General features: G+C 44.6%; 1 protein-coding gene across 2 annotated transcripts; it reads left to right on the forward strand.

The window, feature by feature from the left end:
* Positions 1–927: 927 nt before the first annotated feature.
* LOC146182283 (terminal uridylyltransferase 7-like) lies at positions 928–24,882 on the forward strand. Of its 2 annotated transcripts, none has more exons than XM_084577359.1 (14): positions 928–1,306; positions 3,677–3,763; positions 4,937–5,037; positions 5,123–5,284; positions 5,875–5,964; positions 8,700–8,825; positions 10,156–10,236; positions 10,444–10,621; positions 12,597–12,644; positions 13,946–14,049; positions 15,002–15,114; positions 17,461–17,675; positions 19,200–19,457; positions 24,497–24,882. In XM_084577359.1, exons 2-13 carry the CDS (start codon positions 3,703–3,705, stop codon positions 19,340–19,342), a joined length of 1,422 nt encoding a protein of 473 aa, XP_084433485.1. In that variant the 5' UTR covers positions 928–1,306; positions 3,677–3,702; the 3' UTR covers positions 19,343–19,457; positions 24,497–24,882. The 2 variants fall into 2 exon arrangements, with proteins under 2 accessions (XP_084433485.1, XP_084433484.1); XM_084577358.1 differs by lacking the exon at positions 928–1,306 and adding an exon at positions 3,044–3,368.
* Positions 24,883–24,930: the final 48 nt, after the last annotated feature.

Below are 24,930 nucleotides of genomic sequence, written 5' to 3' on the forward strand. Positions count from 1 at the left end.
TGAGCGTACTGCAAGCGCGCAAATTGCGATTTGGTGTCGTAGACGGGCCTTCGCCCTCCTGCCGTGTAGTTTGTTTATTGTTCGGGTAAGGTGCCACCCTAGCTGGAATTTGCTCCGCGACGTCAGCGCTCTGTTTCTGGCGGAGCGAAGAGAAGCTGCGGCCGCGCAGCGCACGGTCGACTACGGAGCCTGCGCAGTCCGGCCGCACGGACACAAGGAGCTGGGGCAGGAGAATGAGGAGGAGGAAGAACAGCGGCGTAGAGACGCGTGCAAAGCCAGTGCTCTTCGCCAGTGGGGTTCCTCATTTTTGCTGTTTTCGGTTCCTCGGCTGACAAAAAAGCTGATTGGAAACGTGTGCTTTTTTTTTTTTTTTTTTTTATCGGTGCTTTCGAAAGCGAGAAACTGTGATTAACTGATAGACTGTCGCCACTGCCCGCTTCAGGTCCTGAAAAACGATCGCCGCGAACATTGGTTTCAAAGAGCGCTTGTTGGCGGGCTCTGAGACAGAAAAAAAAAAAAAAAATCATGAACGTGGATTCGCTACTCGAAGGGGAGAGGCAAGCGACAAGTATTTTGTACATAAATATATATATATAGGGGGACACTTAGGCTCCATCGTTAAGGGTATGAAGCGATAGTGTTTCACACACACGAATGATGTTTTTTTTTCTGCTTTATATTTCAATTTTAAAGGATTTGTTATCCCGAAACTTAGCATCAGCAACCATTCGCTTTCTATTTTTGTTTCCGCTGCTTTTTGTTTCCGTTGCAAGCTTTGGTGCAGTAATTCTTTGTGAGCGAGATAAAGTCGGCGTCATCGTTTGCAATGAAATGTCTTTTTTTGTTTGTTACATGTTAACGGTCACCGGCACATGTGCTACTTCTTTTTTTTTTTTTTTATGCCAAAGGCGACCAGTATCCCCTGGATGTATTTTGACCGTGCACACGTGGTTAGTCCCAAAATGCAGTTGCAGTTAACCATTAGGGGCTCAGAAAAGGCCACTGTTATCTGGTCAAGTGAAAATATGTAGTGGCCAGCTTCAAGTGCGACCTCATGTCACGGCTAATTAAACCGATCGATATGCTAAGCTCTTTGGACCACGACGTCCGGACATGGTGTTTGCCAAGTTGCAGAAGATATGCGTTTGCATACAAACTTCGCCAGGCATGGGTGCGTTGTGATGCGTTCTGAACCCGGTTCTAGGAGTGGGCGGAGCCAGCAGTAAAGAGACACCGGCCGGCCCTGCCAAGGCAGGACTTCAGCGGGGAGAACCCGGCCAGCGCTGGTACACATTAGTGGATCCAAGTGAGTGTATACATCGTTTCTACTGTTCTAGGATTTTCGTACGTGGTTGTTGCGGTTGGCAACTTAATCGCCGTCGGAGATGGTAATATTTGAGCGGAATTCCTACCCATGAGTGTGTCGAGGACTTTTTGTAGACCGGTGAAGGTGATGGCGGGAGGAGGAAGGGGGGAATAGATAAAGCAACATGCGCGGTATAAAACATTTGCATTTTGTCCTGGCAAATAATAATTGTAAAAAAATGCTACGTCACTTCAATATGGACAGCTTATCAATCAATATACGTACGTGTGCGGTCCCGCTTAAATAGAGTTACTAATCTGCAGCACAGTCGAAAAAAAACTACAGAACTGTGTCAAAAATACGGCAAAATATCCTGTAGTTCTATCGTTACCATCAGATTTTTCTGTAGTATATTGCTGTTGTCTGTGGTTTTGTAGCATGGTTCTGTTGTAACTACAGAAATTTCTGATGTTACTACAGCATGTTCTGTTGTCACAACAGGTTTCCCGTAAAAAACCGCACAGATATTTGTCGTAACATCAGAAAATTTTCATCACTTTTTTTCCGACTGGATCCTGTTTATTTAGTTGCTGTTAAAGTACGTAAACTTGCTACATAAGCTTTTCAGCCATCTCATAGAAAAGGGGGAACAATTCTGCGATCTTTAAATAAAATGCCTCAAAGCTTACAGCGGTAATCTTTGTTATCCCGAAGCGCCATCCTCTAATTTCCAAATTCAGTATGCTAAGCATGCTGCCCCAGATTTTGCTAATTACCTGATGTTGCACCTGGTTCAAGGCTCTTTTCGGCCGAAAATCTGTAAAAAAAAAAAAAAAAAGAATAAGGTTTTTTATCGCTTCATTTTCAGGATCCTAGCTGATATATTTCCTCAGCTATCCGATGATTTCGCCGAACAATACCGCTTTATTCGTACGCTATAGCGTTGCAAAGTCCCTAATCTGCGCATTTGCCCGTTAAATAGAGGTCAAATGACGCCGAGTTTGAACGCCCGAATTTCGAGAAATACGCGCTCCGCCGCTATCAATCTGGTTCGAAAGATCGCGATTCAGGCTATCCCCACATTTCGGTTCGCGAAGACGAGCAAGCCGCTGAAGTGGGAAAACAAAGGATTCGAAATTGCGCGAATCACACGCTGGTATTGTCCTCAGTACGTCCTCTGAAAGCCGTCATCAAAGTGGCGACTTTTGGTTGCCTAGCTGCCGGCGTCGACTGCTCGCGTCTTGGCGGCATTTTGACACGGTCGCAGTTGTTAGCTGCCGGTATAGCGCGCCGCCGGTCCGTCATCACAGCCACAGCGTGACACGCAGAATGTTTAGATTCACGCTCATTACTGGCCTAAAATGTGAAGAAAGGTAGAGATAAAAGGCACGCAGGGGACGCGGCATCGCCCCATCATGTTATGAAGCGCCGAATGCTCCATGGCCCGAAAATGGCGTAGCCGGTGGTGTCTGGTGTAACAGCGAGAAACGCGCACGATCTCCTCAAAGGCGATTGCGGCCTCGTACGAGCAGTGTAATCGTGACGGTGCAGATGATAAAGTGATGCCAAAGCAGCTTCCACGGGCGTGGTCGGCAGGACGAGCCTTCCGGCAAAGTTGAGGCGCGGCGGTCGCGAAACAGCACCCAGCGATCGACGTAGGGACCGCAAAGCTTGACAAACTAAACTATGCAAACTATCACGAATGGGACAGGTATGATAGAAGTGCTTTGTTATGATAGAAGTGCTTTGTGGTCAGAATCGCCGTCTATTATTTTGAATTAGTGCCCTTCACGACATCAGAAGCCAGAAAATGAAGGTAACAATTCGTTGCGACATTCCCCCGTAAAGAATTTGTGAACGATAGGAAAATAATATGCGTCCTATATCATCGATCCAACGTTAGATTGCCTCACCGTGGTGGTGCAGTGGTTAGGGCGCTCGACGACTGTGCCCAAACATGTGAGATCGGATTCCGGGCGCGGTGGCCGTTTTTTGATGGAGACGAAAAAGCAAGATGTCCGTGTGCTGTGCGATGTCAGTGCACGTTACAGAACCCCAAGCGGTAAAAATTTTCGGAGCATTCCACTACGGCGTTGGGACTTTAGATGTGACACTGCAGTAGAATCATAAGAAAAACAGTTTTTCGTAATGATTACGTCTGCGGTGTGTGTATCGTATAATTGGATATTTTCCGAAAGCATAATCTGGAACAGGTTCGAAAGTGACTTCAACCAACCACATTCAAAGTGATTCTAACTGTGTTCACTAAAGTTCCAACTGCTCTTTTTGAACGACATACACATTAGCATTCGATCACAAGTGTGCATGGTTCAAGTTGTCCTTGGGGGCTGCTGCTTCTTCGCCCTGCAGACCAACATGGCCCATCAAGCGACCAAATGAAGGCTCGAGAGAAAGTGATGTCATCGCTGCAGCACTTCCTTCGCAAGGGGTTCCCAGGTGAGGCAGCCATATTGAGCCAGAAAGACACTGAAGTGGTTTCTTGCTAAACGTGTTATATTGAGCGCATCCCGGATTATGTGAGAGGGCGCTTCTGCTGGCATCGTTTCGTTCAGAGGTCTAGCTGACGTAACACATGAACAGCAACCCATTTTGAATAGAATGCGAGGATATGATAAGACGCAAGAATTGTTGCACTAGTTTCACTGGGCATTTTCTCGCACAAGCGAGCGACGAACAGAAGGTTTCAAAATTTTCCCGCTGTACTATAGGGAACAACATGTTGGCTCCCCATACAGGGTAAACATTTCCTGCGCGTTTTGATGTACTAGTGCCCCAAAAGAAAACCGCACGCGAACGTGCAAAATTTCTTTTCGTGGCGTGCCCAGCAAGCGTGTGGGTCACGTACCTGGATGTTCAGCTTTTCAGGCACTAGCACGTTTATTTTTCAAGTATTTTTGCATAAAAAGATATTTCTGACTTCTATTAATTCCTTTATATCCATGTTTATTTATGCTGCGCCCCACCGTGGTGGTGCAGTGGTTAGGACGCTTGCCTAGTGCCCAGAGATGCGGGATCGAATCCTTGCAGCGGCGGACGCTTTGTGATGAGGGCGAAAAGCAAGGAGGCCAAGTGCTGTGCGATGCCAGTGCATGTTAAAGAACCCCAGGTGGTCGAATTTCCGAAGCCCTCCACTACGGCGTCTCTCATAGCCTGAGTCTCTTTGGGGCATTAAACCCCATAAACTAAACTAAACTAAACTTAATGATACTGCACCGCTCCTTGCGCGGAGAACACTGTTGTTACCCGGACCTGAGTTTTAACTTTTCTGATAGCGTGCTTCCTTTGATTTTCTTCAGTTCTTACCATGCACTTAACTTGCGAAGCGGACAGCAATTGCTGACACAGGCATAACTCATTACTGTAAAGCCCTTCGCTAACGGTGACCTTTCCATCATGCAAAATTAATGGGTACCTAATCACTCTATTGCCTGGACTGATTGTAACTTGCTGTTAGACGTTTACTGTAAGCAAGCATTAGGTGCATACAGCTAGCCTTCTAAATGTGATATTATGAACGAATATTCTTTGGCATGGCCGGACTGGAACGGTCGTTGCTGAACTGAAGGTGCTGTGATTCGCATCGTATCTCACTGTGTGGTATATATGCAGATGTCTCCTTGAAGATGTACGGGTCATCTTGCAATGGATTCGGATTGTGCGGCAGCGATGTGGACATGTGCTTCACACTAGGGCGCGATCGTGGGAAAGAGGTGAGCAGATGGAATTATCATCTATTTTAAATGATTGAGCAAGGATGTCTTCATAAAACTGAGTAAAATGTGTTGTGGCCCATAGAACCCCGACCCCGCAAGAATCCTCAGAAAAGTGGTCAGACGGTTGGAATGGCACCGCGGCGTTACCGATATCCGTTCTAACCCCTGGGCCAGAGTGAAGCTCATCAGCTTCACCCACCGCCCCAGTGGCTTTGAATGCGACCTTAGCTTTGGCAACACGCTGGTACGTACCTTATGACATCCTGCCTGTAATTCAGGTTCATTGTTCTCATTAAACGGACACTAAGATTAATTGAGGATTGGTTACATTGATGAACTAGCACTTTCTGGTGACAAAGAGGCGAGATCGTATGAAAACTGACATCTTAAAGAAATTAGACTGCTACTGTCGCCACCAGCCATTTCCGGTGCTGATGTCAGGCACAGAAGGCTCCTTTGCCGCGTAAAATTCAGAAACGAATGATTACAGGCTAGAATATTCGGAAACTAGAGTCAGTGAGCTTTTTTCGCATGACAAACATAAAAACGAGCCTCAATAAGGAAAATTGAGCCAACATTCGACGTAATCACCAGCATATCATGAATATTATTTGGAGTGCAAGGAAAAGGTTTAACACTTTTTAACAGAAAATTTCTGTAGATTATAAAGCGTTATACGCTCCTACTGTTGCTTAATAAGACTGAGATTCCTTCTTCTCTTACTTTACCAATTGGGAATCTCATCGAGATGCTTCCCGGAATTTGCTTCCCGGATAGTTTCACAAAGAAGCATAGACAGTTGATTTTCCCTTCTTCTACATTTCTTAATTCTAGGCTTATCACAACACACGGCTGCTGAAGGCGTACAGCCTTATTGACCCCAGGGTTCGAGTGCTTGGCCTCACAATGAAGCACTTGATGAAGGTATGCATTTTTCTATTTACTCCCCGCCGTGGTGACTCAGTGGTTAGTGCGCTCGACCGCTGCACCCATGCATGGACATAGGTTCGATTTCAACAGCAGCGGCCACTTTTCGATATAGTCGAAACACAGTTCAAAGTCTGCTGAAATGGGTGTCATCTGAAGCATATAAAAACAGAAGTACTGATAGATATTGAATGATCCATCATCCTCGCGCAACAATTTTTGACTAAGCTGCTATATATAAAAAGAAAAAGGGACAACTGAAAATGTCTCCCAAGTTTTTCACTTCAATTCAGAGGCCGGAGCGCGCTGCAGTTAATGGGAAAAATTATTCTAGTGGGCACTTTGGGCCAACTAAAGCGCGATTAGGCAAAGGCCTTTGTTTGAAACGCCGCTGATTCCTGCTTTACTGCGTCTCCTGTATGATGCAAGTTGACGTGTTCGAGGAAGCGCCAAATGAAGAGCATCGCATGGTCCCCTGGGTCGGTCGCTCAACGGGGTCAGTTTCGTATATATGAGTGAATCACATGGTGAAGGCATCGGTCATGACGTCACAATCTCACGCTATCCCGCGAAATCTCGCGAAGAAGTGTGTCATATTTGTCGCGACCGGACACGCTGGTGAACCATGAGCCTATAAAGGCTTTCGCCTCAATAATTTAGACTAGGCTGGGACCATATGCTCCTCCCACAAACACGTCGTCAAGCAGGTGGTTTAACTTCCGGCTGGCGTGCGCGCTCAGACTGAAGATTGCTGTAACGGATTCTCTCCATGGGCTACGAGCTGAACCATCGGACGCGCAGGGTACGACGAATGACTCTCAATTGCCACCGACAAAAAGATGCGGCATCGGTAAATAGGTCAAACGTTACAGGCCTATGATCGACAGCGCCTAACCTCACGGACGGAGTAAAGAAAACGTAAAAGACGAACACAGGCGCTATGTGTTCTTTGCTCTGTACATGTGGTTAAGCGCTGTCATTCATGGATAAACACCAACTAGCCGGGCAGCAATGGTCTATTCATGTTAGAGGAGCAGGCGAATTTCGCATCTAGAGTGTGCCATGTGAAGTGGTGGCGGGTGCGCTGGAACGAATAGCAACCACCATACCCATGACATCAGAGTTTAGGAAATATTTCACCCCCTACGCGCAACCCGAATTAAAAAAAAAATGCTGCTTATCATCATGCACCCCTGGCTTTGTTCCAAGTAGGTATTATGCTATTTCGGTGCACATTAAAAAAGAACCCAGGTGCATGGTCAATATTTCCAGAGCCCTCTGCTATGGCGTCCATGGTAGCATAAGAACACTGTAGCATATGTAGTCTTTGGAAACCCGCGTTGGTGGCTCAACGGTCAAGATGCTTGGCTACTATCCAGAGTAAACGGGTTAAACTCGACTGCATTTTGATAGAAAAGACATACCAAGGCATCAATTTGCTGTGCGATGCCAGTGCACGTTAGAGGTCATAATAAAAAAATAATAACTGGTCCACAGGAAGTGAAAGGCGCAATAGATTTCACACTTGTTTTTGTGGACACCTGAACCATGCCGTAAGGGAAGGGAGGCATATGGGAATTAAAGCGGAAAGGGGTGCAGGTGTGGAGGACTCCGGAGTAATTTTGACCACCTGGGGATCTCTAACGTACACTGACATCGCACAGTACGACACCACTTCATTTCGCCTATCCCGCCGCCGCTTCGGTGGTGGACGACGGCTGTTGTTGGCGCGCGTCTTTCTCTCCCTCTTCTTTTTCTTCTCTATTTTTTTTTTCTTCTGTCCGCACGAGGCAGCGGAGGTGGCTCAGCTACAGAGCCAGCAGCTAGGCCCGTGCATTTTCTTTTTCTTCTCCTTGCAGCCACAACAACCAGCGAAATGCCAAGCGGTCAAATTTATCCTGGAGCCCTCCACTATGGCACCTCTAGCTTTCTCTATTCATTCAATGCCACCTCCATTCACTTAGCTTGGTACAAGTGTCCACGAAGGTGTGACAAATACCACGCCTTTCCTTTCCCTTAAACCAATTTTTAATTAATTTAATCTACCGCGGTGGCTGGGCGTCCGTGTGCTGTGCGATGTCGCGCGCGTTAAGATCCCCAGGTGGTCGAAATTACTTCGAAGCCCTCCACTGGCTCCTCTTTCTCTCCATCCACTTTCATACCACCTCCCCTTACAGCGCGGTTCAGGTGTCCACAGAGCAAGTGTGACAGATACTGTGCCTTTCCCTTCCTGTGAACCATTATTATTATTATTATTAATGTAAATGACAGTATTGTTTGTATGAGACGAGGACGGTAACACCTGAGTTGTGAGATGATGCTCCTTGTTCCCGTGCACAGTAAACCCTTTCGCTATATGAACCACACGCTCCTGGGAGGCATTTCAGTGTTTGAGTCACTGCACAGTAACTATAGAACACACTTGTATGACCGAATCTTGCTTCAAATTACATTTTTCAAACTGGGTGCTCCAGCTATACCATTGATGCATACATACATATAGTATTGCCATGTTGGTAATGCATAGGTTATATTGGTGAGGCTCCCTCTGAATTCCCTGCTCTTTGGAAACACACCACTTGCTTAGATGTAGCGAAAGTAAACCAGATGCAGATTAAAGGCAATAAGAGTATTGCCCTAAGTCAAGAAATGGGTCATGTTGATATCACTATGGTGGCCCCAGTTGAAATACATTGCGCTAATACATATGCCCCTGTTGGTTGCTTTTTCAGAATGTCTACCATGAGAAGTGTTTAGCTGATGCTTCGAAGGGAGGCCTGTCTTCATACTGCTTCATCTTACTGATAATATATTACCTCCAACAATGCCAGCCACCAGTCCTCCCAGTGCTCCAGGAGGTAAGTGTGGAACCTAGCCTGCGTCACTGCTTTTTCATGCTCAGTCTCGCATTACCTTGCCACCATAGTAGCACTCAAGCGCTGAAGCTATACAAAAAAATGTAGAGTCAAATATTGCAACTCTTTCAGTGTGTCAAACAGAGCTGCTTAGCAATCTTACTGAACACAGCTCGTCAAGACCAGAATGATGATTCAGTGCATGGATAGGATAATTGCTAAATGGGCACTAAGCAGACAGTACACCCTAAGCATCATTTACTCTGTAAAGGAGTAAAAAGAGAGTAACATATATTGTACTTGTTATTGAAGGTATTATTTTTAAGCCACGGGGCAGATTTTCGTGGTACAAAACGCTAAGCCATTGGTAACAGAGCCCTATTCCCATCTGAAAAATAATTAGAGGTGATCAGCAATCACAGGAGACATCTAACTGTGGCATTAGAAATCTTGAGGTTAGTGATTATAGGATACTGAAACCGTGGTTAAGATCTGGTGAATGCGAGAACCTCTTATAATTTGAATATTGATTCTGGCCCGTGGCAACTATATGTATTCAACATTTTTTAGTTATGACTATCTACCCCAGGATAAGTACAGAGTGTGCCAGAGGACATATTACTCCCGTTTTACACCCTGCAGGGTTGTTGTATTTAGACTATAGTCGCTGGTTATTCTTACATTTCCTTGTTACGACGTTAGAAATGCACCAACTGGCCAAAGCAAGGATATTGTCGAAGCCAATCTATATCCAGGAATGGTCACGTTGCAGACTTGGTGTAAATGATTTAGGTTTGACTTCACAACCAACACACTGACACTGACTGGGTATCTGGGATTTTAGTGTACTGAGATAAGCTGGTCGTAGCTGGTATATCCTCATAGTACCGGATTAGTAGAAGTGGTATGGGAGAGACCTTTGTTGAACAATGGGCTTAATCAGGCTTGTGATGGTATGGACTTAGGACATAATAGCCATGTCTTTTCTTGACTGTATTTTTACTGATCGCGTAAGTAGCATTGGCCTAGTGCCTTTACCCTGAAATGATTTACTAAGACAGGAACACACAGTTGTCAGAAGAGTCATGGAGGGGATTCAGAATAGCACTATGCATACATGTTTCTCGAGTGCATGTCCTGCCGATAGACTTTTTCCTCGAGCTTCAGCCTTTATACTCTAGATTCTATCATTTTTTTCTCGAGCTTGTCCTTGTGTTCTAGATTCTATTATGCTTTGTCTCATAACACTGTCATCCTTACGAATACCTGGCTACTCAATGGACCAGGCATGTGCCCAGATGCCTTTACAGAAGTTCGTTCTTGTGGATTGCAGCTGTATCGAAAGAAAGAAGAGATACCCCGGCAGGAAGTTGAAGGCTGGAACATCTGGTTTTTTGACAGACTAGATGACCTGGTAAGTAAAGTCTTTCAAGAGCCCAAAGAAAATGCGTCCAGTGCATAACAGAATAGAAAATAAATGAAACTTGAAGATGCATGTAGGATCTTTTCCGAAACAGAAAATAGTTGACCACATGGTTATCGCGATCACACTGGCATTATGTACACCTCTCCTATTGACTTGTACTGACCCACTCTTTGTTCTTGTTGCATCCATGTACAGCCAGCCACGTGGACGCAGTATGGCCAAAATCAGCAGTCTGCCGAAGAACTCTGGCTGGATATTCTCGATTTTTATGTGAACACATTTGACTATGAGGCTAATGTCGTGAGCATCCGCCAGAGGAAGCCATTGACCAAGTTTGACAAATGCTGGCATAGCGGCTGGCTTGCAGTCGAAGGTGAGTCCTTGTGCTTATGGAAGAGATACTAAACGATAATGTTTAATTCTGTTTTATTATACATGAAATTTGTACAGCTTGTTGCTTTTGCAAAAAAACAGTGCAAAAATAAAGCCATATGTCATGCGAACCTAAAAATTATCCAATCTAACCTACAAAGAGTTTGGCGAGATGCCATTAAGAGTTTGGTGAGATGTCGTTACATACATTACTACTGCTACTACGACGCAGACGGTTTTCTCACTGAACGAGCTGTATAGTCATCACTTATAATTATTTATCAGAGCATGAACTTGGGTTTGTCGGTACCCTGTTTTGCGCAGGTTACTTGGGTTATCATTTCATCATTCCGCAGTGATAACAAACAATACCTGCTCATATATTGCCAGATTTGGTACTGCATCGTAGCAACACCTAATTAGTGTAGGCTGATCGTTATTGCTGTATTATTCAGTATTGATAAGCCTACATCAGTCTCTGTTGAACTTGTTTGTTTGCCTTGAAATGCCACTTTTACATGGTGGTACCTTGGCTTTTATTTATTTATTTAAAATACCCTCAGGGTACCGATGTACGTTAGAGAGGGAGGGTGCAGATACAGGGTATATATATATATATATATATATATATATATATATATATATATATATATATACATATACCCTGTATCGTGTTAACAGAAGGTTAACACAATAAGTGTACAAGTCTCTGAAAAACAAAGTTCGTTAGAAATTCGCACATAAAAAGAATGAGGTACATGCATAATTTAGGAAGATGGCATAAGTGTAAAAAAAATAACAAAAATATAACAATATAATAAGAAACAGAGAATACAGTGAAGATAAAGAAATAACCATACACGAAGTTTTAATACTAGGCAAGAAAGAAAGCGTGCAGCGCAGATATAAATTTTTCTTCAGTTATGCTTGTTAGGGATGCAGATAGGTTATTACAATCATTGCAGGTCCAGGGAAGAAACAAGTTACAATAGGCAGCTGTGTCTGAGTGTGGAGTAGGAATAGGCAACTGTGTCTGAGTGTGGAGTGTTTACCTTTTGACTGTGGTTACGGCGAAATGAAATGTAGGATGGTGGTTGAACCCATAAGTAATGCAATGTGGAGTTATGGTAGTATATTTTATGAAAAAGTGAGAGGCAGGACAGGTTTCTTTGAGCCGATAACAGTGCGAGATACAAGTATGCTTTCATATTAGTAAGACAACAATGACTGATCTGCAGACTGTTTGATGAGGAGAAAATGGCTTTGACAGAAGGATAAATGTGTCCTGTGGGTGTTCGGGCCCTTCGGGTGTCCCATAAGGGCTGCCAGTTCAAAAACGGAGCACTTTATCGAGGAGGTCATTATGTGGTATAAGCTTACCATTCAAGCATCTATTAACACTGGTTGCCCTGCCTTGTCTATGCTCACTCGTTGACAGTTTCTCAGTGGTTACTGCTTGGTAGTCAATAGAGGGTTACAAGATACCACAATCTCCTACTGTGATTCTCTTCCACAAACGGCCAGGGCACGTGCGCTGATTGGTCTGAATGCGGGAAGCATGCGTGCTGGGTGATAGCGGCTGTTCCCTTTGTAACGGACGAGGACGGATATGTACATCCCAGCAAGAAACGAACATAAATCTATCAACGATGTCCACTCGCACTTTCGCGTGTCAGTGTCGCAGTGTGTTACGGCTAAGTTCCAGTCAGGATAAGTCGCCACCTGGCGCCCTTATGATGACTTTCACATGCACGGTGCTGCCATTGGGAAGCGGATGACAATAGTAGATCGCACTATTGTTAACTGTAATGAGGATGTATTTCTGGTCATTGCGCTTTGTTTTTAATGTGCATACCCTTGGCGAATATTATAAGTTTGTGTTGCCTCTGTCTCGCAATGGTGACTTGTCTCTTATAATCATGCCAAGAGACCACTGAGCGCTTGAATATAGTCGTGGTATGGGGTTTTATCCGCAGATCCTTTCATGCTGAGCCGTGACCTGGGTATAGGACTGACAGAGAAAAGTAAGTCTGCTTATTTATCTTCGTGAACTGTTGCCATGCGTGCAGTTCCTCTTCTTGCATTTTCTCAGTCAGTTTGTGTAAAACAAGTCTTCTTTACATCTGTTGTGAAAGTATTCATTAGGACCTTGTCAAAAACTTTGGGGGTTAGTTAAGCTTCGCCTGCAAGCGTTGACAAGACAGTGTTAACTCCCATTAACGACACCAGGCTCTTGTGGATCCTTGTTCGTATAAATTCACCTTGCTACTTTCCTAGTCAGTGTAACCCTTTAGTTGTATGTCTTTATTGCCACACCCATGCATAGTCATTATTTAGTGCACGGTTGTAAGGTACAAGACCACCTGACAGAGGATAAAAATTTAACCAAGCCCTTACGAAAGTGCCTGCGTGACAGTAACTCGATCATCATCCAAGGGTCTTCCCTTCCAAAACCCTTTCATCTCAAAGGCGAAGTGCAACAGCGGCTGCCAACTCATATAGCATGTCATAGGATCTTGTGAGATCACATGGCCATGGCACCTGCCAAAAACTACCTGCCAGAACCATGCCCTTGATTTTAGAGCGGAAGTTCTATTTTTTCATGGCAAACTTCAAGGTAATCTGGCGACAAAAATTTGACCTTCAAGTGGCACAGAGATGTCCGTGACGTCATACCTTGCGACTCACCACGCTCCAGACTGCTGGCGTGATGTGCGGAGCCACGGACATGTAATAATTAGTTTAAACTACAGTTCAGTTCAGTCGTGTCTGACTCTTCGTGACCCCATGGTGTAGTTTAAACTACACCATGGTTTAAACGAAGCAGAACAAACGTCTAACCGTGGTTAACTGAGCTTCCACTCCGCATAGCAATGTATAGCTGAGTTCAACCACGGGGAATTTTTCGCTCACAATATTCACATGAAGGCTGAGGCTATTTGTGAAAATTAAAAAGTTAATTTCTGGGCTTTATTTAATTCACAGACAATTACAGGAGTTTCCACCGTATCCTGTCTGTTGCGGCAGAGTTCTTTCCTGCAAATATTTTTTCTGTATTTTGAACCCATGATGCATGCAAAGTAAGACCTGACTTTTTTTTTTTTTTGAGCCGCCTCGTCTACTTCACGCAGCGTTTGGGCGCTTGTTCAAGTGCGTGCACGTGGTTTTTACACTCCTCTTGTTTGATGAAAAGAAAAAACTAACGATGCAGGTTCTCGTAAAACCTGTGGGGAAAATGGTAGAGAGTGACTGGTGACTGTCGCCCCTTTTTGTTAAATAGGCTTTTTTGTTTAATATGGTCATCCCTTATGCATGTCATTTGCAGAATGGAACGGCATCCTGAAAATCTTCCATAGGGCACAGAAGAAGTTCCAGAGATCGGTTCCTGCACAGCTCCTTCAACAGGCAGCAGATCTTTCGCTTCCCGGAGTAAGTTTTCAGATTTGTTAAGCGGCTAGATATTTGCGTCAAAACACATCTAAACTTGTACACACTGTCATCAAAAAAATGTCTTCTGGCAAGCTGCTGTTCAAATATCACCTGTTGCGCAGTCTAATATTAATTGGCCAAAGTTATTTTAATAAATTTTCTTGGTTCAGGAATGAAGTATATGGGGTTCTGCACCATGTCTTTTTGGTTTAAATATTTTTATTCTAATTCTTGAATAACTGAGACAGGCGAGAAATTTAGGTGATTTATTACACTCTCCATGCCTACATACTACACACATCGCCATATACAGTAGCTCATCTATTTATTATATATATATATATAAAATGGTTTAGACTCCAGTATTTATACATGAGCATATGACAACTCAAAGCTGCGACAAGTTTTGAGTGCCTGACGACACTTAATAATCTGCGATGTGTCATAAGTTAGAAGCATCAGTAGGGGGAATTGTCAGTAAGGTTGTGATGACATTTCCATGGTATTCTGAGAATTTCGGTATCCGGAATCTCAAAGTATTCTTCCTACGTGAATAATGTTTTCAGAACGCTGTGGACTCCACTCAATGCGCTTCCTGTGGGATAGAAGCTTGGAATGCGCGCAGCTAAAAGCGGTGGCTGCTTAAAGAGGTGCCATAAGTTACGGCAACCACATGTGGCGATCAATGATGATAAAATAGCTAAATTTGCAAGCCTTCCACTTTCATGCAGCGACATACCGAACTACCAATGTTCCTTTAGTTTGGGATCCTCTACTCCGATTTGTTGCTGCGTCACTCCTGCATCAAATATGGTATCCAATGTATGGCTGAGGAAGCCTCAATCCTCAGCTCAACTTCACCTGCTTTAAAAAAAAATGCCCCTAAGATATCTGTGCCATCAGCTCTATGCTTTTCTGCTAGTGCTCAATGTCGTTGCTTGCATCATTTCAGGAACAATCCTCTGGTCAGCAGCCACTGAGTGGAAGCCCACCCAGGGACCAAGTCCTTAGGCTCTCTTGCAAGAACTCTGACAAACACAACCAGGAGCAGGTACCATGTACTGGGTATGTATTTTAGCGCCTCACCTGGCTGTACCAAGAGTGCGGTCAGCGCGCAATCGCTCGAAGAATATTGTTCTGGACACTATTACCCAAGTCGATGACCGTGCCTGCATATAGAGGTAATGTGAATGGAAGGGTCCTAGCAGGCCAATTCTGATATCCCCCTCCCATATATGAAAGGAGAATGTCGGGAAACCTAATGTCCAGTTATAGTGCTTGGCCATATCAGCTGGCAGCTACCGCCTGCCAGGGCCATGCTCATGATTTTTCGCTCACAACTGCAATGCCGGCAGACTGCCGCCAGCGCCGGTTTTTCACTGAGCGGGGCCTTTAACACCATCGCGTTAAAATAAAAATCACTCCTGTCTGTGGAGTTGGTGCTATGGCTGGCTGTTCGGTTTCAGCCAACATCCGATAGTCTGCTGTTCTGCTCCATCGCTCGTTAGGCCTAAGGAGCGATAGCTGGTAAAGCTGCAAGTGCTGAGGATGAGGCTGGCCAAGATGCACTGGACGAGGATCTGGCCAAACTGCAACGTGCCGAGGGCACGCTAAAAAGCACTTTTGCCTATGGGCATGAGCATTTTTTCTCGCGATCAACTGCGTGGGCTTATGCCGAAATGGGTATGAGACTGTGTTCATTTCAGTGGTATATGTCATAAAATCAAAATGAGGGCATAGCGGAAAAATATACATGTTATGGCAAACCCCATGGAATGCAGATCACTGTCCCCTTGCATAGCCCTTGTTCGTGTGAAATCTTATTGTATGACATACATAAATATGACTGGCTCGATAGACTAACCGTGCTTTGAAAATGAAACGTGAGTGCAACGTGAACATAATGTCATTAATTCAGATTTCAAGGGGCTGAGAAAAAAATGAAATTAGGAAGATAAATACCGTGCGCAAAGGCTATTTCCCACAGTTCTGTGAGCTATACGTGAGACTACAGAAGGGTTATTTGAACAGTCACTTTCCGTACATGCTGGTTCATTCATACGTAGCATTTATTGATTACGAAAAAGCATTTGACTCAGTAGAAACTTCGGTAGTCATACAAGCCTTGCAAAATCAGGCTGCAGAGTCATATGTGAAAGTACTGGAAGATATATACACTATAGTGGCTGCACAGCAACCATAGTTCTATATAAAGAAAGTAAAATTGCTATAAAGAATGGTGTTAGGCAAGGAGACACAATCTCCTCAGTACTATTCTATTCACAGCTTGCTTAGAAATATTCAGAGACTTGGAATGGAAGCAGTTAGGGATAAGGGTAGATGGAGAATACCTCAGTAATCTGCGATTTGCTGATGGCATTGCCTTGCTAAGTAACTCTAAGGATGAACTGCAAAGAATGATTGATGACCTAGACAGGAAAAGTAAAAAGGTAGGCTTGAAAATCAATATGCAAAATACTAAGGTAATGTTCAACAGCCTCGTGAAGGAATAGCAATTTACTTCAGGTAGCGAAGCATTGGAAGTAGTCGGCGAATATGTCTATTTAAAACAGGTAGTAACTGCAGATCCGGACCATGAAAGGGAAATAACAAGAATGAGATTGAGATGGAGCGCATTTAGCACGCACTTGCAGATTATGAATAGCAGCTTACTGGTATTGCTCAAGAGGAAAGTATACGACAGATGCATCTTACCTGTACTCACCTATGGGCTGAAACGAGAAGGCTAACAAAAACGGTTCTACTGAAGTTGAGGGCAACGCAGATTGCTATGGAACGAAAAATGGTAGGTGTAACCTTAAGAGATAGGAAGAGAAATCACTTGAGTTAACACATTAAGACGGAAATCAAGAAGAAATGGGTATAACCAAGGCATGTAGTGGGAAAAGAGTGTAACCACTGGTCGTTAATGTCAACAATTGGATTCCGAGGGAATAAAACCATAGTAGGGTGCGGCAGAAAGCTAGGTGGGCGGATACGATTAAGAAGCTTGCAGAGGTGAAGTGGATGCACCTAGCACAAGACCGGGCAAATTGGAGGAATATGGGAGAGGCCTTCGCCCTGCGGTGGGTATGTCCGGCTTATAATGATTATTTCTGTGCTGGCTATACTAGGCAGCCCTCAAACAAAGCCCTTTAAGATTCCTAGGCTATACTCCATCATTACAGCACCTAGGGAGTTTATATGAATTAAAAAGCGTCATATACCATAAACTCTCATGGGCGGTAGCCAGGACGAGAAAGAGCTTTTAATGCTATATTTTTAGCTCCTCGTGCCCCATTCGTCAGTTGCATAAAAAGCATACTTGGGTCACATTGATATGGCTGGCATTCTTTAGCAAGCAGTGTGCTTTGGGCTACATAAAAGTGAACTTTGGAACCTAATTTGCAGAGATGAGAAGAATTTCCAGCAACCGGTACGAAGTGGACGTGGACGGGCAACTCGACGGCATGATGTTGCGAGCAACACAATTGACGAATGCCGGCGCCCTGGCATAGAATGTGAATCTTCAGGTCGATGCCACTCAAACGGCCACATATGGGGCTTTCAGCAGCCTCACACCCAGAGCAGTGTGCTCTTTCCAGTAGTATCTGCAGCACCCCAGAGTAAGTGCAACGTTGAAGATGAGAAGCGTTCACCTTGTACAGGGTCTTGAATATTTGAAGCCTGAGTTTTAAAAAAATTCTATGCGAAATCTGCTTTATTCGAGCTGAAATAACATTCACAAGGTAGCAAAACATGGTCTACGTTATTTGATAAGTGATTCAACATCGATATTTACCTAGATTTTCCGGAATCAACGAAGAACTGCTCTCGGCAGCATGCACAATTTTCACAGAAGGGAGTCGAAAAGCTGCTTGACAGATAGTGCACCATGTCAAAGCAGCTTTTCGACTCCCTTCTGCGAAAATTGTGCACGCTGCCGAGAGCAGCTTTTTGTCGATTCCGGAAAATCTAGGTAAGTACCAATGTTGAATCACTAATCAAATTAACGTAGACCATGTTTTGCTACCTTGAGAACGTTATTTCAGCTCAAATAAAACAGCAGATTTCGCTTAGGATTTTTTTAAAACCCGGGCCTCAAATATTAATTTTAAGCAGGGGAAAATAAGAGGAAGTAGCACGATAGCTTTATGCTGAAAGCACGGTAATTTAAGGTAGTCAGTGCTACGCACCAATCAGGCACCTTCCTTAAACCATGAATGAATCAAATTCATTTCGAGTTCAATCATCATGAATCAAATTCAAGATCAAGGAAATTGTTGATCTAGTTTCTCTGCTTGTTAACTGGCACCATTAGTTAAACATTTATATAACTAGCATTCGAGTTCATAAAGTTACACATGTACATTAAAATAAAAATTGCACTCATTGCCTTCAGTCAATGATTCAGCTGTAGGTTTCAGCCTTTTATTTTTTTTTTGCAGGCTGGGAAATACATTTGACTGTTTATATCGTCTGTGCTCCTGAAAGGACTTTCACAGAGCCTAGAGAGCAAAATATATATATCTGTAATTGAAGGTGCAAGCAGTATCAGCAGGATTACATTCTCTTGCCAGGCTAGAAGAATTAGAATGCATGAAATTTATGGCCTTTTGGCAGTGCAACGACTCTTTACCTAGTGTGCAGATGTTTATGTAGCCTTGGAGAGATTCATTTTGCTGTAAGTATATGAAAAATTGCACGAAATTCAGTTTGGCCAAAACAGATATCTTTGTAATGTGAAATAATATACCAAAATTGCCAGGCTCCAGTGAGGAAGGAGACCCATATCTCTAACCATCACACATTTTGTGCCAAAGTAGCACACATACTACTTGAGGCCTGCCTTCAATTCGTATCTCTTGAAAAACAGTACAGATCTGAGATAAATAAATATCAACAAACTTTCTTACGAGGGCCTGAATACCTTAGGCAACTCTATTCTGAAATGGTTGCCAACTATGTGGCAGCTTGATGGGCTGATGACTAGCTGCACCAGTAAGAAAGCTGTGTGATTTGCAATTTGGAGCCTGTTTCAATAGCAGGATGTCCTGTTCATAACAGAAAGTGTCAGTGGAAAGGTGCATTACCTTAGATGCTGCCCTGAGCATTGAACCACATGGCGGTATTTTTCTATGGCATTGCAGCTGGCAAGGATCTCAGCATTGGAGCACCACAGCCATTGTATGGCACTGCAACATTAGGAGCCCTCCTGGCACACTCCTTGACGCCACTGCAACCGCATCGAGGGAGAGGAAGGGCACGAGGCAGGCCACAGGGGCAGCATTGATAGTGACCCAAGACAGGTGATCTCCACATCCAGCACCATGTGACGCTTCACCGCCCACAGTTGAGAGGTGCAGTCTGTGGCACAGCAGAGGACACAGTGGTGATCCTCAGGGGAGGTGAGTCTATCTTCTTTGCTCTGTCAAAGACTGCTCCATAGAAATTAGAATTGTGAGGCCATAAAAAAGTTTGGAATTTTTTTTGTTTTTGTTTTTTCAGCAGGGGAAAAGTTAAAAAAAACAAAACAAAAAAAAAAAACAAAACAGACATTTTATAATTTGTTTTCAGGGTTCTATGAGTGCTTGCTTTCAGTTCATGCTTAGTTTTTGCTTTGAAAACCACCATAGTATGTCTTGATGAAAGACTTTACTGTAAAGCGTAATTGTCATTGCATGTTTTTAGATGATTATGGAGTTTAACGTCAAAAAGCAGTTCAAGCTATGAGGGTCTTCACAGCTCCAAATAATTTCAATTACACGCAATTCTTTAACACGCACCCATATCCGACAGCACACGGGTGTCTTGCGCCTTGCCTCCATCAAAATGTGGCCATCGATGCCGGGACTCAATCTGAATACTTCAGCCTAGGTAAATCATAGGCTGTTTACAGTGTGTTTTAGTCATTTATTCTGCGTGGGAAGTGGACTGAAGACAGGTCAAACAGATGTACCAGGTAAAGCATAAATCAATTTTGATGTTTCATTGACTTCATTGCCAGTGCAAGCTTCACATCTATCGCGCTCATCGTAACACTGTCGCCAAGTTTCCCCTTCTGCGTCTCCGTCAGAGCATGTTCCCTCTTCCTCCTTGAGTAAAACTGAGTGCTGCTACGCCTGGAGGTGGCGTTTCTGAAGTCCACCGAAAGAAAGAGCCTCCATGTACTACAACATCACATAATGAACTATTGCAGCCTTGGGGACACAAACGGCTTTGCAGTTTCTAGTAATGTTAAAATAGTAATCGACGGTCACAAGTTAGCCGCGTTCGTTGTCACAAGTGCTGATTATTCGGTATTTAGTGGAAAATTTTATCGCCGACTGCAAAAAGTGACAACCCCGTGGGGATGGCCCTCAAATAAGAAAAGCGGGGGGTCACCTGGTATACCCTAAGGGAAAATCCACTGCCCATATCAAAATTCATAGTGAGACATGCTCCGCGAAATTTGCGATCTTAAAGCATTGCACTAAAGGTGTTATCCAGTCTTCTAACAGCCTGTGGGATGCACCTGTGGTGCTGGTAAAAAAAGATGGGTCACTTCGGTTCTGCACAGATTACTGGTGACTCAATAAAGTGAAAAAGAAGTATGTATACCCACTGCCCCGAATAGACGACACCCTCTATCGGCTCAGTCATGCCCGCTATTTTTCGTCGGTCTATATGAAGAGTGCATGGATACTGGCAGATTGAAGTGAATGAGCAAGCCCAAAAGAAAACCATGTTTATAGCACCGAATGGCCTCTTGACTTTAAGGTGACGCCACGTGGCTTATGTACTGCCCCTGTAACATTCCAACAAGTCAGGGACACTGTGCTCATCAGACTGAAGTGGGAGACCTGCCTTGTGTATTTCGATGTTATCTTTTCAAGCAACTTTGCCGACCCTCTTGTGCGCCTCGAAGTAATTCTCCAGGCTAAACAGAAGGCTGGCCCCACATTCAAGCCTTAAAAATGCCGGTTCGCGACCAGCGAGTTAGTTTCTTGGGCATATCGTCAGTGACGTAGACATAAAGGCGGACCATGAGAAAATAGTGGCCGTAGCGGTTACCAGAGCCATCGGGGAAAACGAGTGTGAGAAGGTTTCTTGGTTTGTGTGCCTACTTCAGACAATTTGTCCAGAACTACGCCCAGACCGCGTCGCCCCTGAGCCACCTTACAAAAGATAGCGTAGTATTTGAGTGGAACGAGGAGCAAGAGTCAGCATTCAGCCAGCTAAAACAAACCCTTCAAACACCACACATATACTTGCTCACTTCGGTCAAGCTGCTGACACAGAACTAAACACAGATGCCAGCAAAAAGGAGTAGGAGCAGTACTTGTGCAGTCGCAGGAAGGTGCTGAGCGAGTTACTGCATGGTCGTCATTTTCATGTGGTTGCCGACCACCACGCATTATGTTGGCTGGCCAACCGCAAGGATCCCGCTGAGCGGCTTGCAATGAGCGACTGTAGGAGTATGACATCATCATCATATATAAATCCGGGCAGAAAACATCATTACACTGGCTGCTTGTATCGAGCCCCCCTGGAGCCAGCGTCAGGAAACGATGACACTGACAGTATTTTGCGGTATTAAACACGGTAGATATGGCAGTTCGACAAAGACATGATCCACTGCTTCGTAAGCTAATGGCGCACCTCAAAGGAGACAAAGATCTGGTACCTCGTGTTTTCCTGCATTTCCTATCCACTTTTAGAACTAGGAACGGCGTCCTGTAAAAAAAAAAAAAAAGAGCTTTGACAACAGCTAGTGATGTCTTGTACCGGAAAATATGCGCAGCGATATCGCGGAAGCTTGCCCCGATGATACTACAGCTATCACCTTGGTTACAGCCGAACACTTTCACGGATTCTGGAAAAGTATTACTGGCTGAAACTTGCTATGTATGTTCGTCAGTACAAAAGAACTTGTCGCGAGTGCCAACAGCAGAAGACACCACCCACATGTCCAGCGGGCCTTTAGCCAATCAAACCTCCGAGTGCTCTGTTTCACACAATGAGAATAAATCTTCTGGTGTCCAGTCCGGCAGCAAATACATAATCATAGCGGCAGACTACATCACACGCTATGCGGAGTGCCGTGCAATTACGTCTGTGACTGCTGTGGAAGCAGCCAAAATTTTCGAGCTTAGTCTTGCGGCATGGCGCACTGGCAGTTTTGATCATTGACCGGACCAGAGTATCTCATTTCTGGCACAACTTCTACAAGAGATCCTGCGTCTAAGCTGTACCAGCCACCACAGAACTGCTAAGTATCATCCGTAAACCAATGGGCTGATGGAGAGGCTGAACAAGACGATGGCCGATATAATAGTCATGTAGGTGGACGGCGACCGTTGGAATTATGACATGGTGTTACCTTATGTTACGTTCGTTTATAATACTGCAGTCTAGGAGACAACACTTATGTCACCGTTCCAGCTAGTGCATGGCAGAAAAGTCACTATATTTCTCGATACTATACTGCCGCACGAGCCACATGACTGCGCTGCCGATTATGCTCGACTAATATGCAAGTGCACGGAGGAGGCTCGACAACTGGCACGACTCCACGTACAGCACCAACAACGTACCGACGCTCATCGCTACAACCTCCGGAGACGTGACATTGATTTTTGACCTGGTGATAAGGTCTGGGTTTGGACACCGGCTCGACATCGAGGCCTGTCGGAAAATCAGGCACTATATACTTTGGACCATACACGGTTATTCGTAGCATCGGTGACATCAACTGCAAGGTGCTTTCCAGCAGAAACCGACCATCATCACGCCTTTCCCCATGTCCTGAAATTACGCATGCAGTCCGGCTTAAGCTGTATTATTTGTGACCCTAGAGGAGCGCTTCCTTGTTTTCTCAGCCACATTCTTCATCGCAAGCATCACGTGCAGACACTATGTGTGCTTGTGCAAGTCTTTCCCTCCTTTGAGCTTAGCATCGGGATGGCGCTTCTTTCAGAAGGGAGGCAGTGAGCACCAGAAGACGATGAAGCGTAATCGCTTCGAAGAAGACGACGCTGCTGCTATGATTTGCACGCATGCTGGTGCCTTCAAGCTGGACATCAAGGACTCTTAAGTCAATGAAACAAAAGCCGAACATTTGGCGAGCTGGTATTTTGTACAGGTGAAGAGTAGCATACACTAGTTTAAGGAATCAAGAGGGCTGCCTCTTTTCTAGTCTGTATCTCTCCAGAGAGACACTCGCTAATTTTGTCATGGCTGCATCGAAATCATTACCTTATTGATCCTAAAGTAGGCAAGAATTGTCACACCGAAATTATGTTCGCGGCAAGATGCGTGAAATGAAACATGCAATGAGGTATTGACATCAGTCAGACGCCAGCAACATACAAGCGTTCTATGGTATTGTTGCAAGTAAGATTAGGGCTTTGCAGCTCTAATCTTGCTTATGAATGATCTCACAAAGCTGGGGTGTTGTAAAAAGAGTGCCATTTTATAAATTTCCATGCAGCATCTTCAGTCAACCCTTCAGCTGTTTTTGGTTTTCGCTTTTTCTGCTTTGTTGTTACACAGAATATCTGCGGCTGTTTCTCCATCACGTTTTATAATTTATTTTTTCTTGAAAGAAGTAAAAATTTGGCTGTGGTTTAGCTTCGGTTAAACCTAGTTCAGTTGTGAAAGCACCGGCTGAATGGCTACGTTTAGGATAGCTTAAGCTAAGGGCTGAGCAGCGGCCGGGCTCTCTTTCTCCATAGTTGGTCGATTCTGGCCGTGCACTCCTAGATATATATACACCACACACATCTCTTTTCCGCACAACCAGTGAAGGGAGTGATGTGCAGCTGGCGCCGGCTGTGGTTATGACGTCACTTCTCCGGCACTGGTGAAGCGCGCGTGGCCGTGACAGCAGCTCCGACACACTAGCTGCTACCTCTGACGTCGCGCGGCTCCTCGCATATGCGCAGCTTGGCCCACGCTGTGCCATGTGAAATGGCTCTACGACTAGCATAGTATTTTGTGGCCGTGGCAGCAGCTCCGACACACTAGCTGCTACCTCTGACGTCGCGCGGCTCCTCGCATATGCGCAGCTTGGCCCACGCTGTGCCATGTGAAATGGCTCTACGACTAGCATAGTATTTTGACAAGCAAGGCCGCGGGCGCCATTCTGAAAATGGAGGAATGTGTGGAAGTTATGGTCTTGTGGCAATGCAAGAACCCGCATTATCCAGTGCTCTCATGTTTACTGTAATCTAGGTGAGATACATTTTCCTATGCGTCGTTGGAAAATTGCAAACAGGAACAGTTCGCCCTAATTAGATTCTTAATGATTTTCCTTATATCTGATTGCCTTGGGGTTCTTTAATCCTGAAAATGCTGCCTGCCAGCTTCGAAACCGGGTAGAGGATCGTGGATTGATGATGATCACCTGTGCCTGCAAGGAGAGCTTTGCTTAATCACATAGGGCTGTTTTTCTATGGCGTTGCAGAGTGCCTGGATCTCACCCTAAGAGCGCCGCTGGTAGCGAATGGCACTGCACCACTTGGGGGGACTTGAAAGGCACACCACCTAGAGGCAGTGCCACCTAATCCAGGGAGAGGAAGTGCACGACGCAGGCAACAGGACCAGCAACATGATGCCAGTGATCATCACGTCGTGGCACAGAAGGTAGTAGTACAGCACGAGGTAACGCATTCCACTGCCACATCCTTTGCTGTGTTTCCATATTACACAACCTAGAGTAAATATTTATATTTTTGCTGCAAAAGCCCCAGCTCAAGCATGGCTACTCTAAGTCTTTGATGCGTGTTTTCCCATATTACACAAACTAGAGTAAATATTTATTTTTACTGCAAAAGCAGCTCAAGCATAGCTACCCTAAATCTTTGATGCGTGTTGAAGTGAAGCCTTCAGTATAAGTTG

This window comes from Amblyomma maculatum, chromosome 8 (assembly GCF_055883805.1).
Source record: "Amblyomma maculatum isolate TAMU_Amacu chromosome 8, ASM5588380v1, whole genome shotgun sequence".
NCBI classification, from domain to species: domain Eukaryota; kingdom Metazoa; phylum Arthropoda; class Arachnida; order Ixodida; family Ixodidae; genus Amblyomma; species Amblyomma maculatum.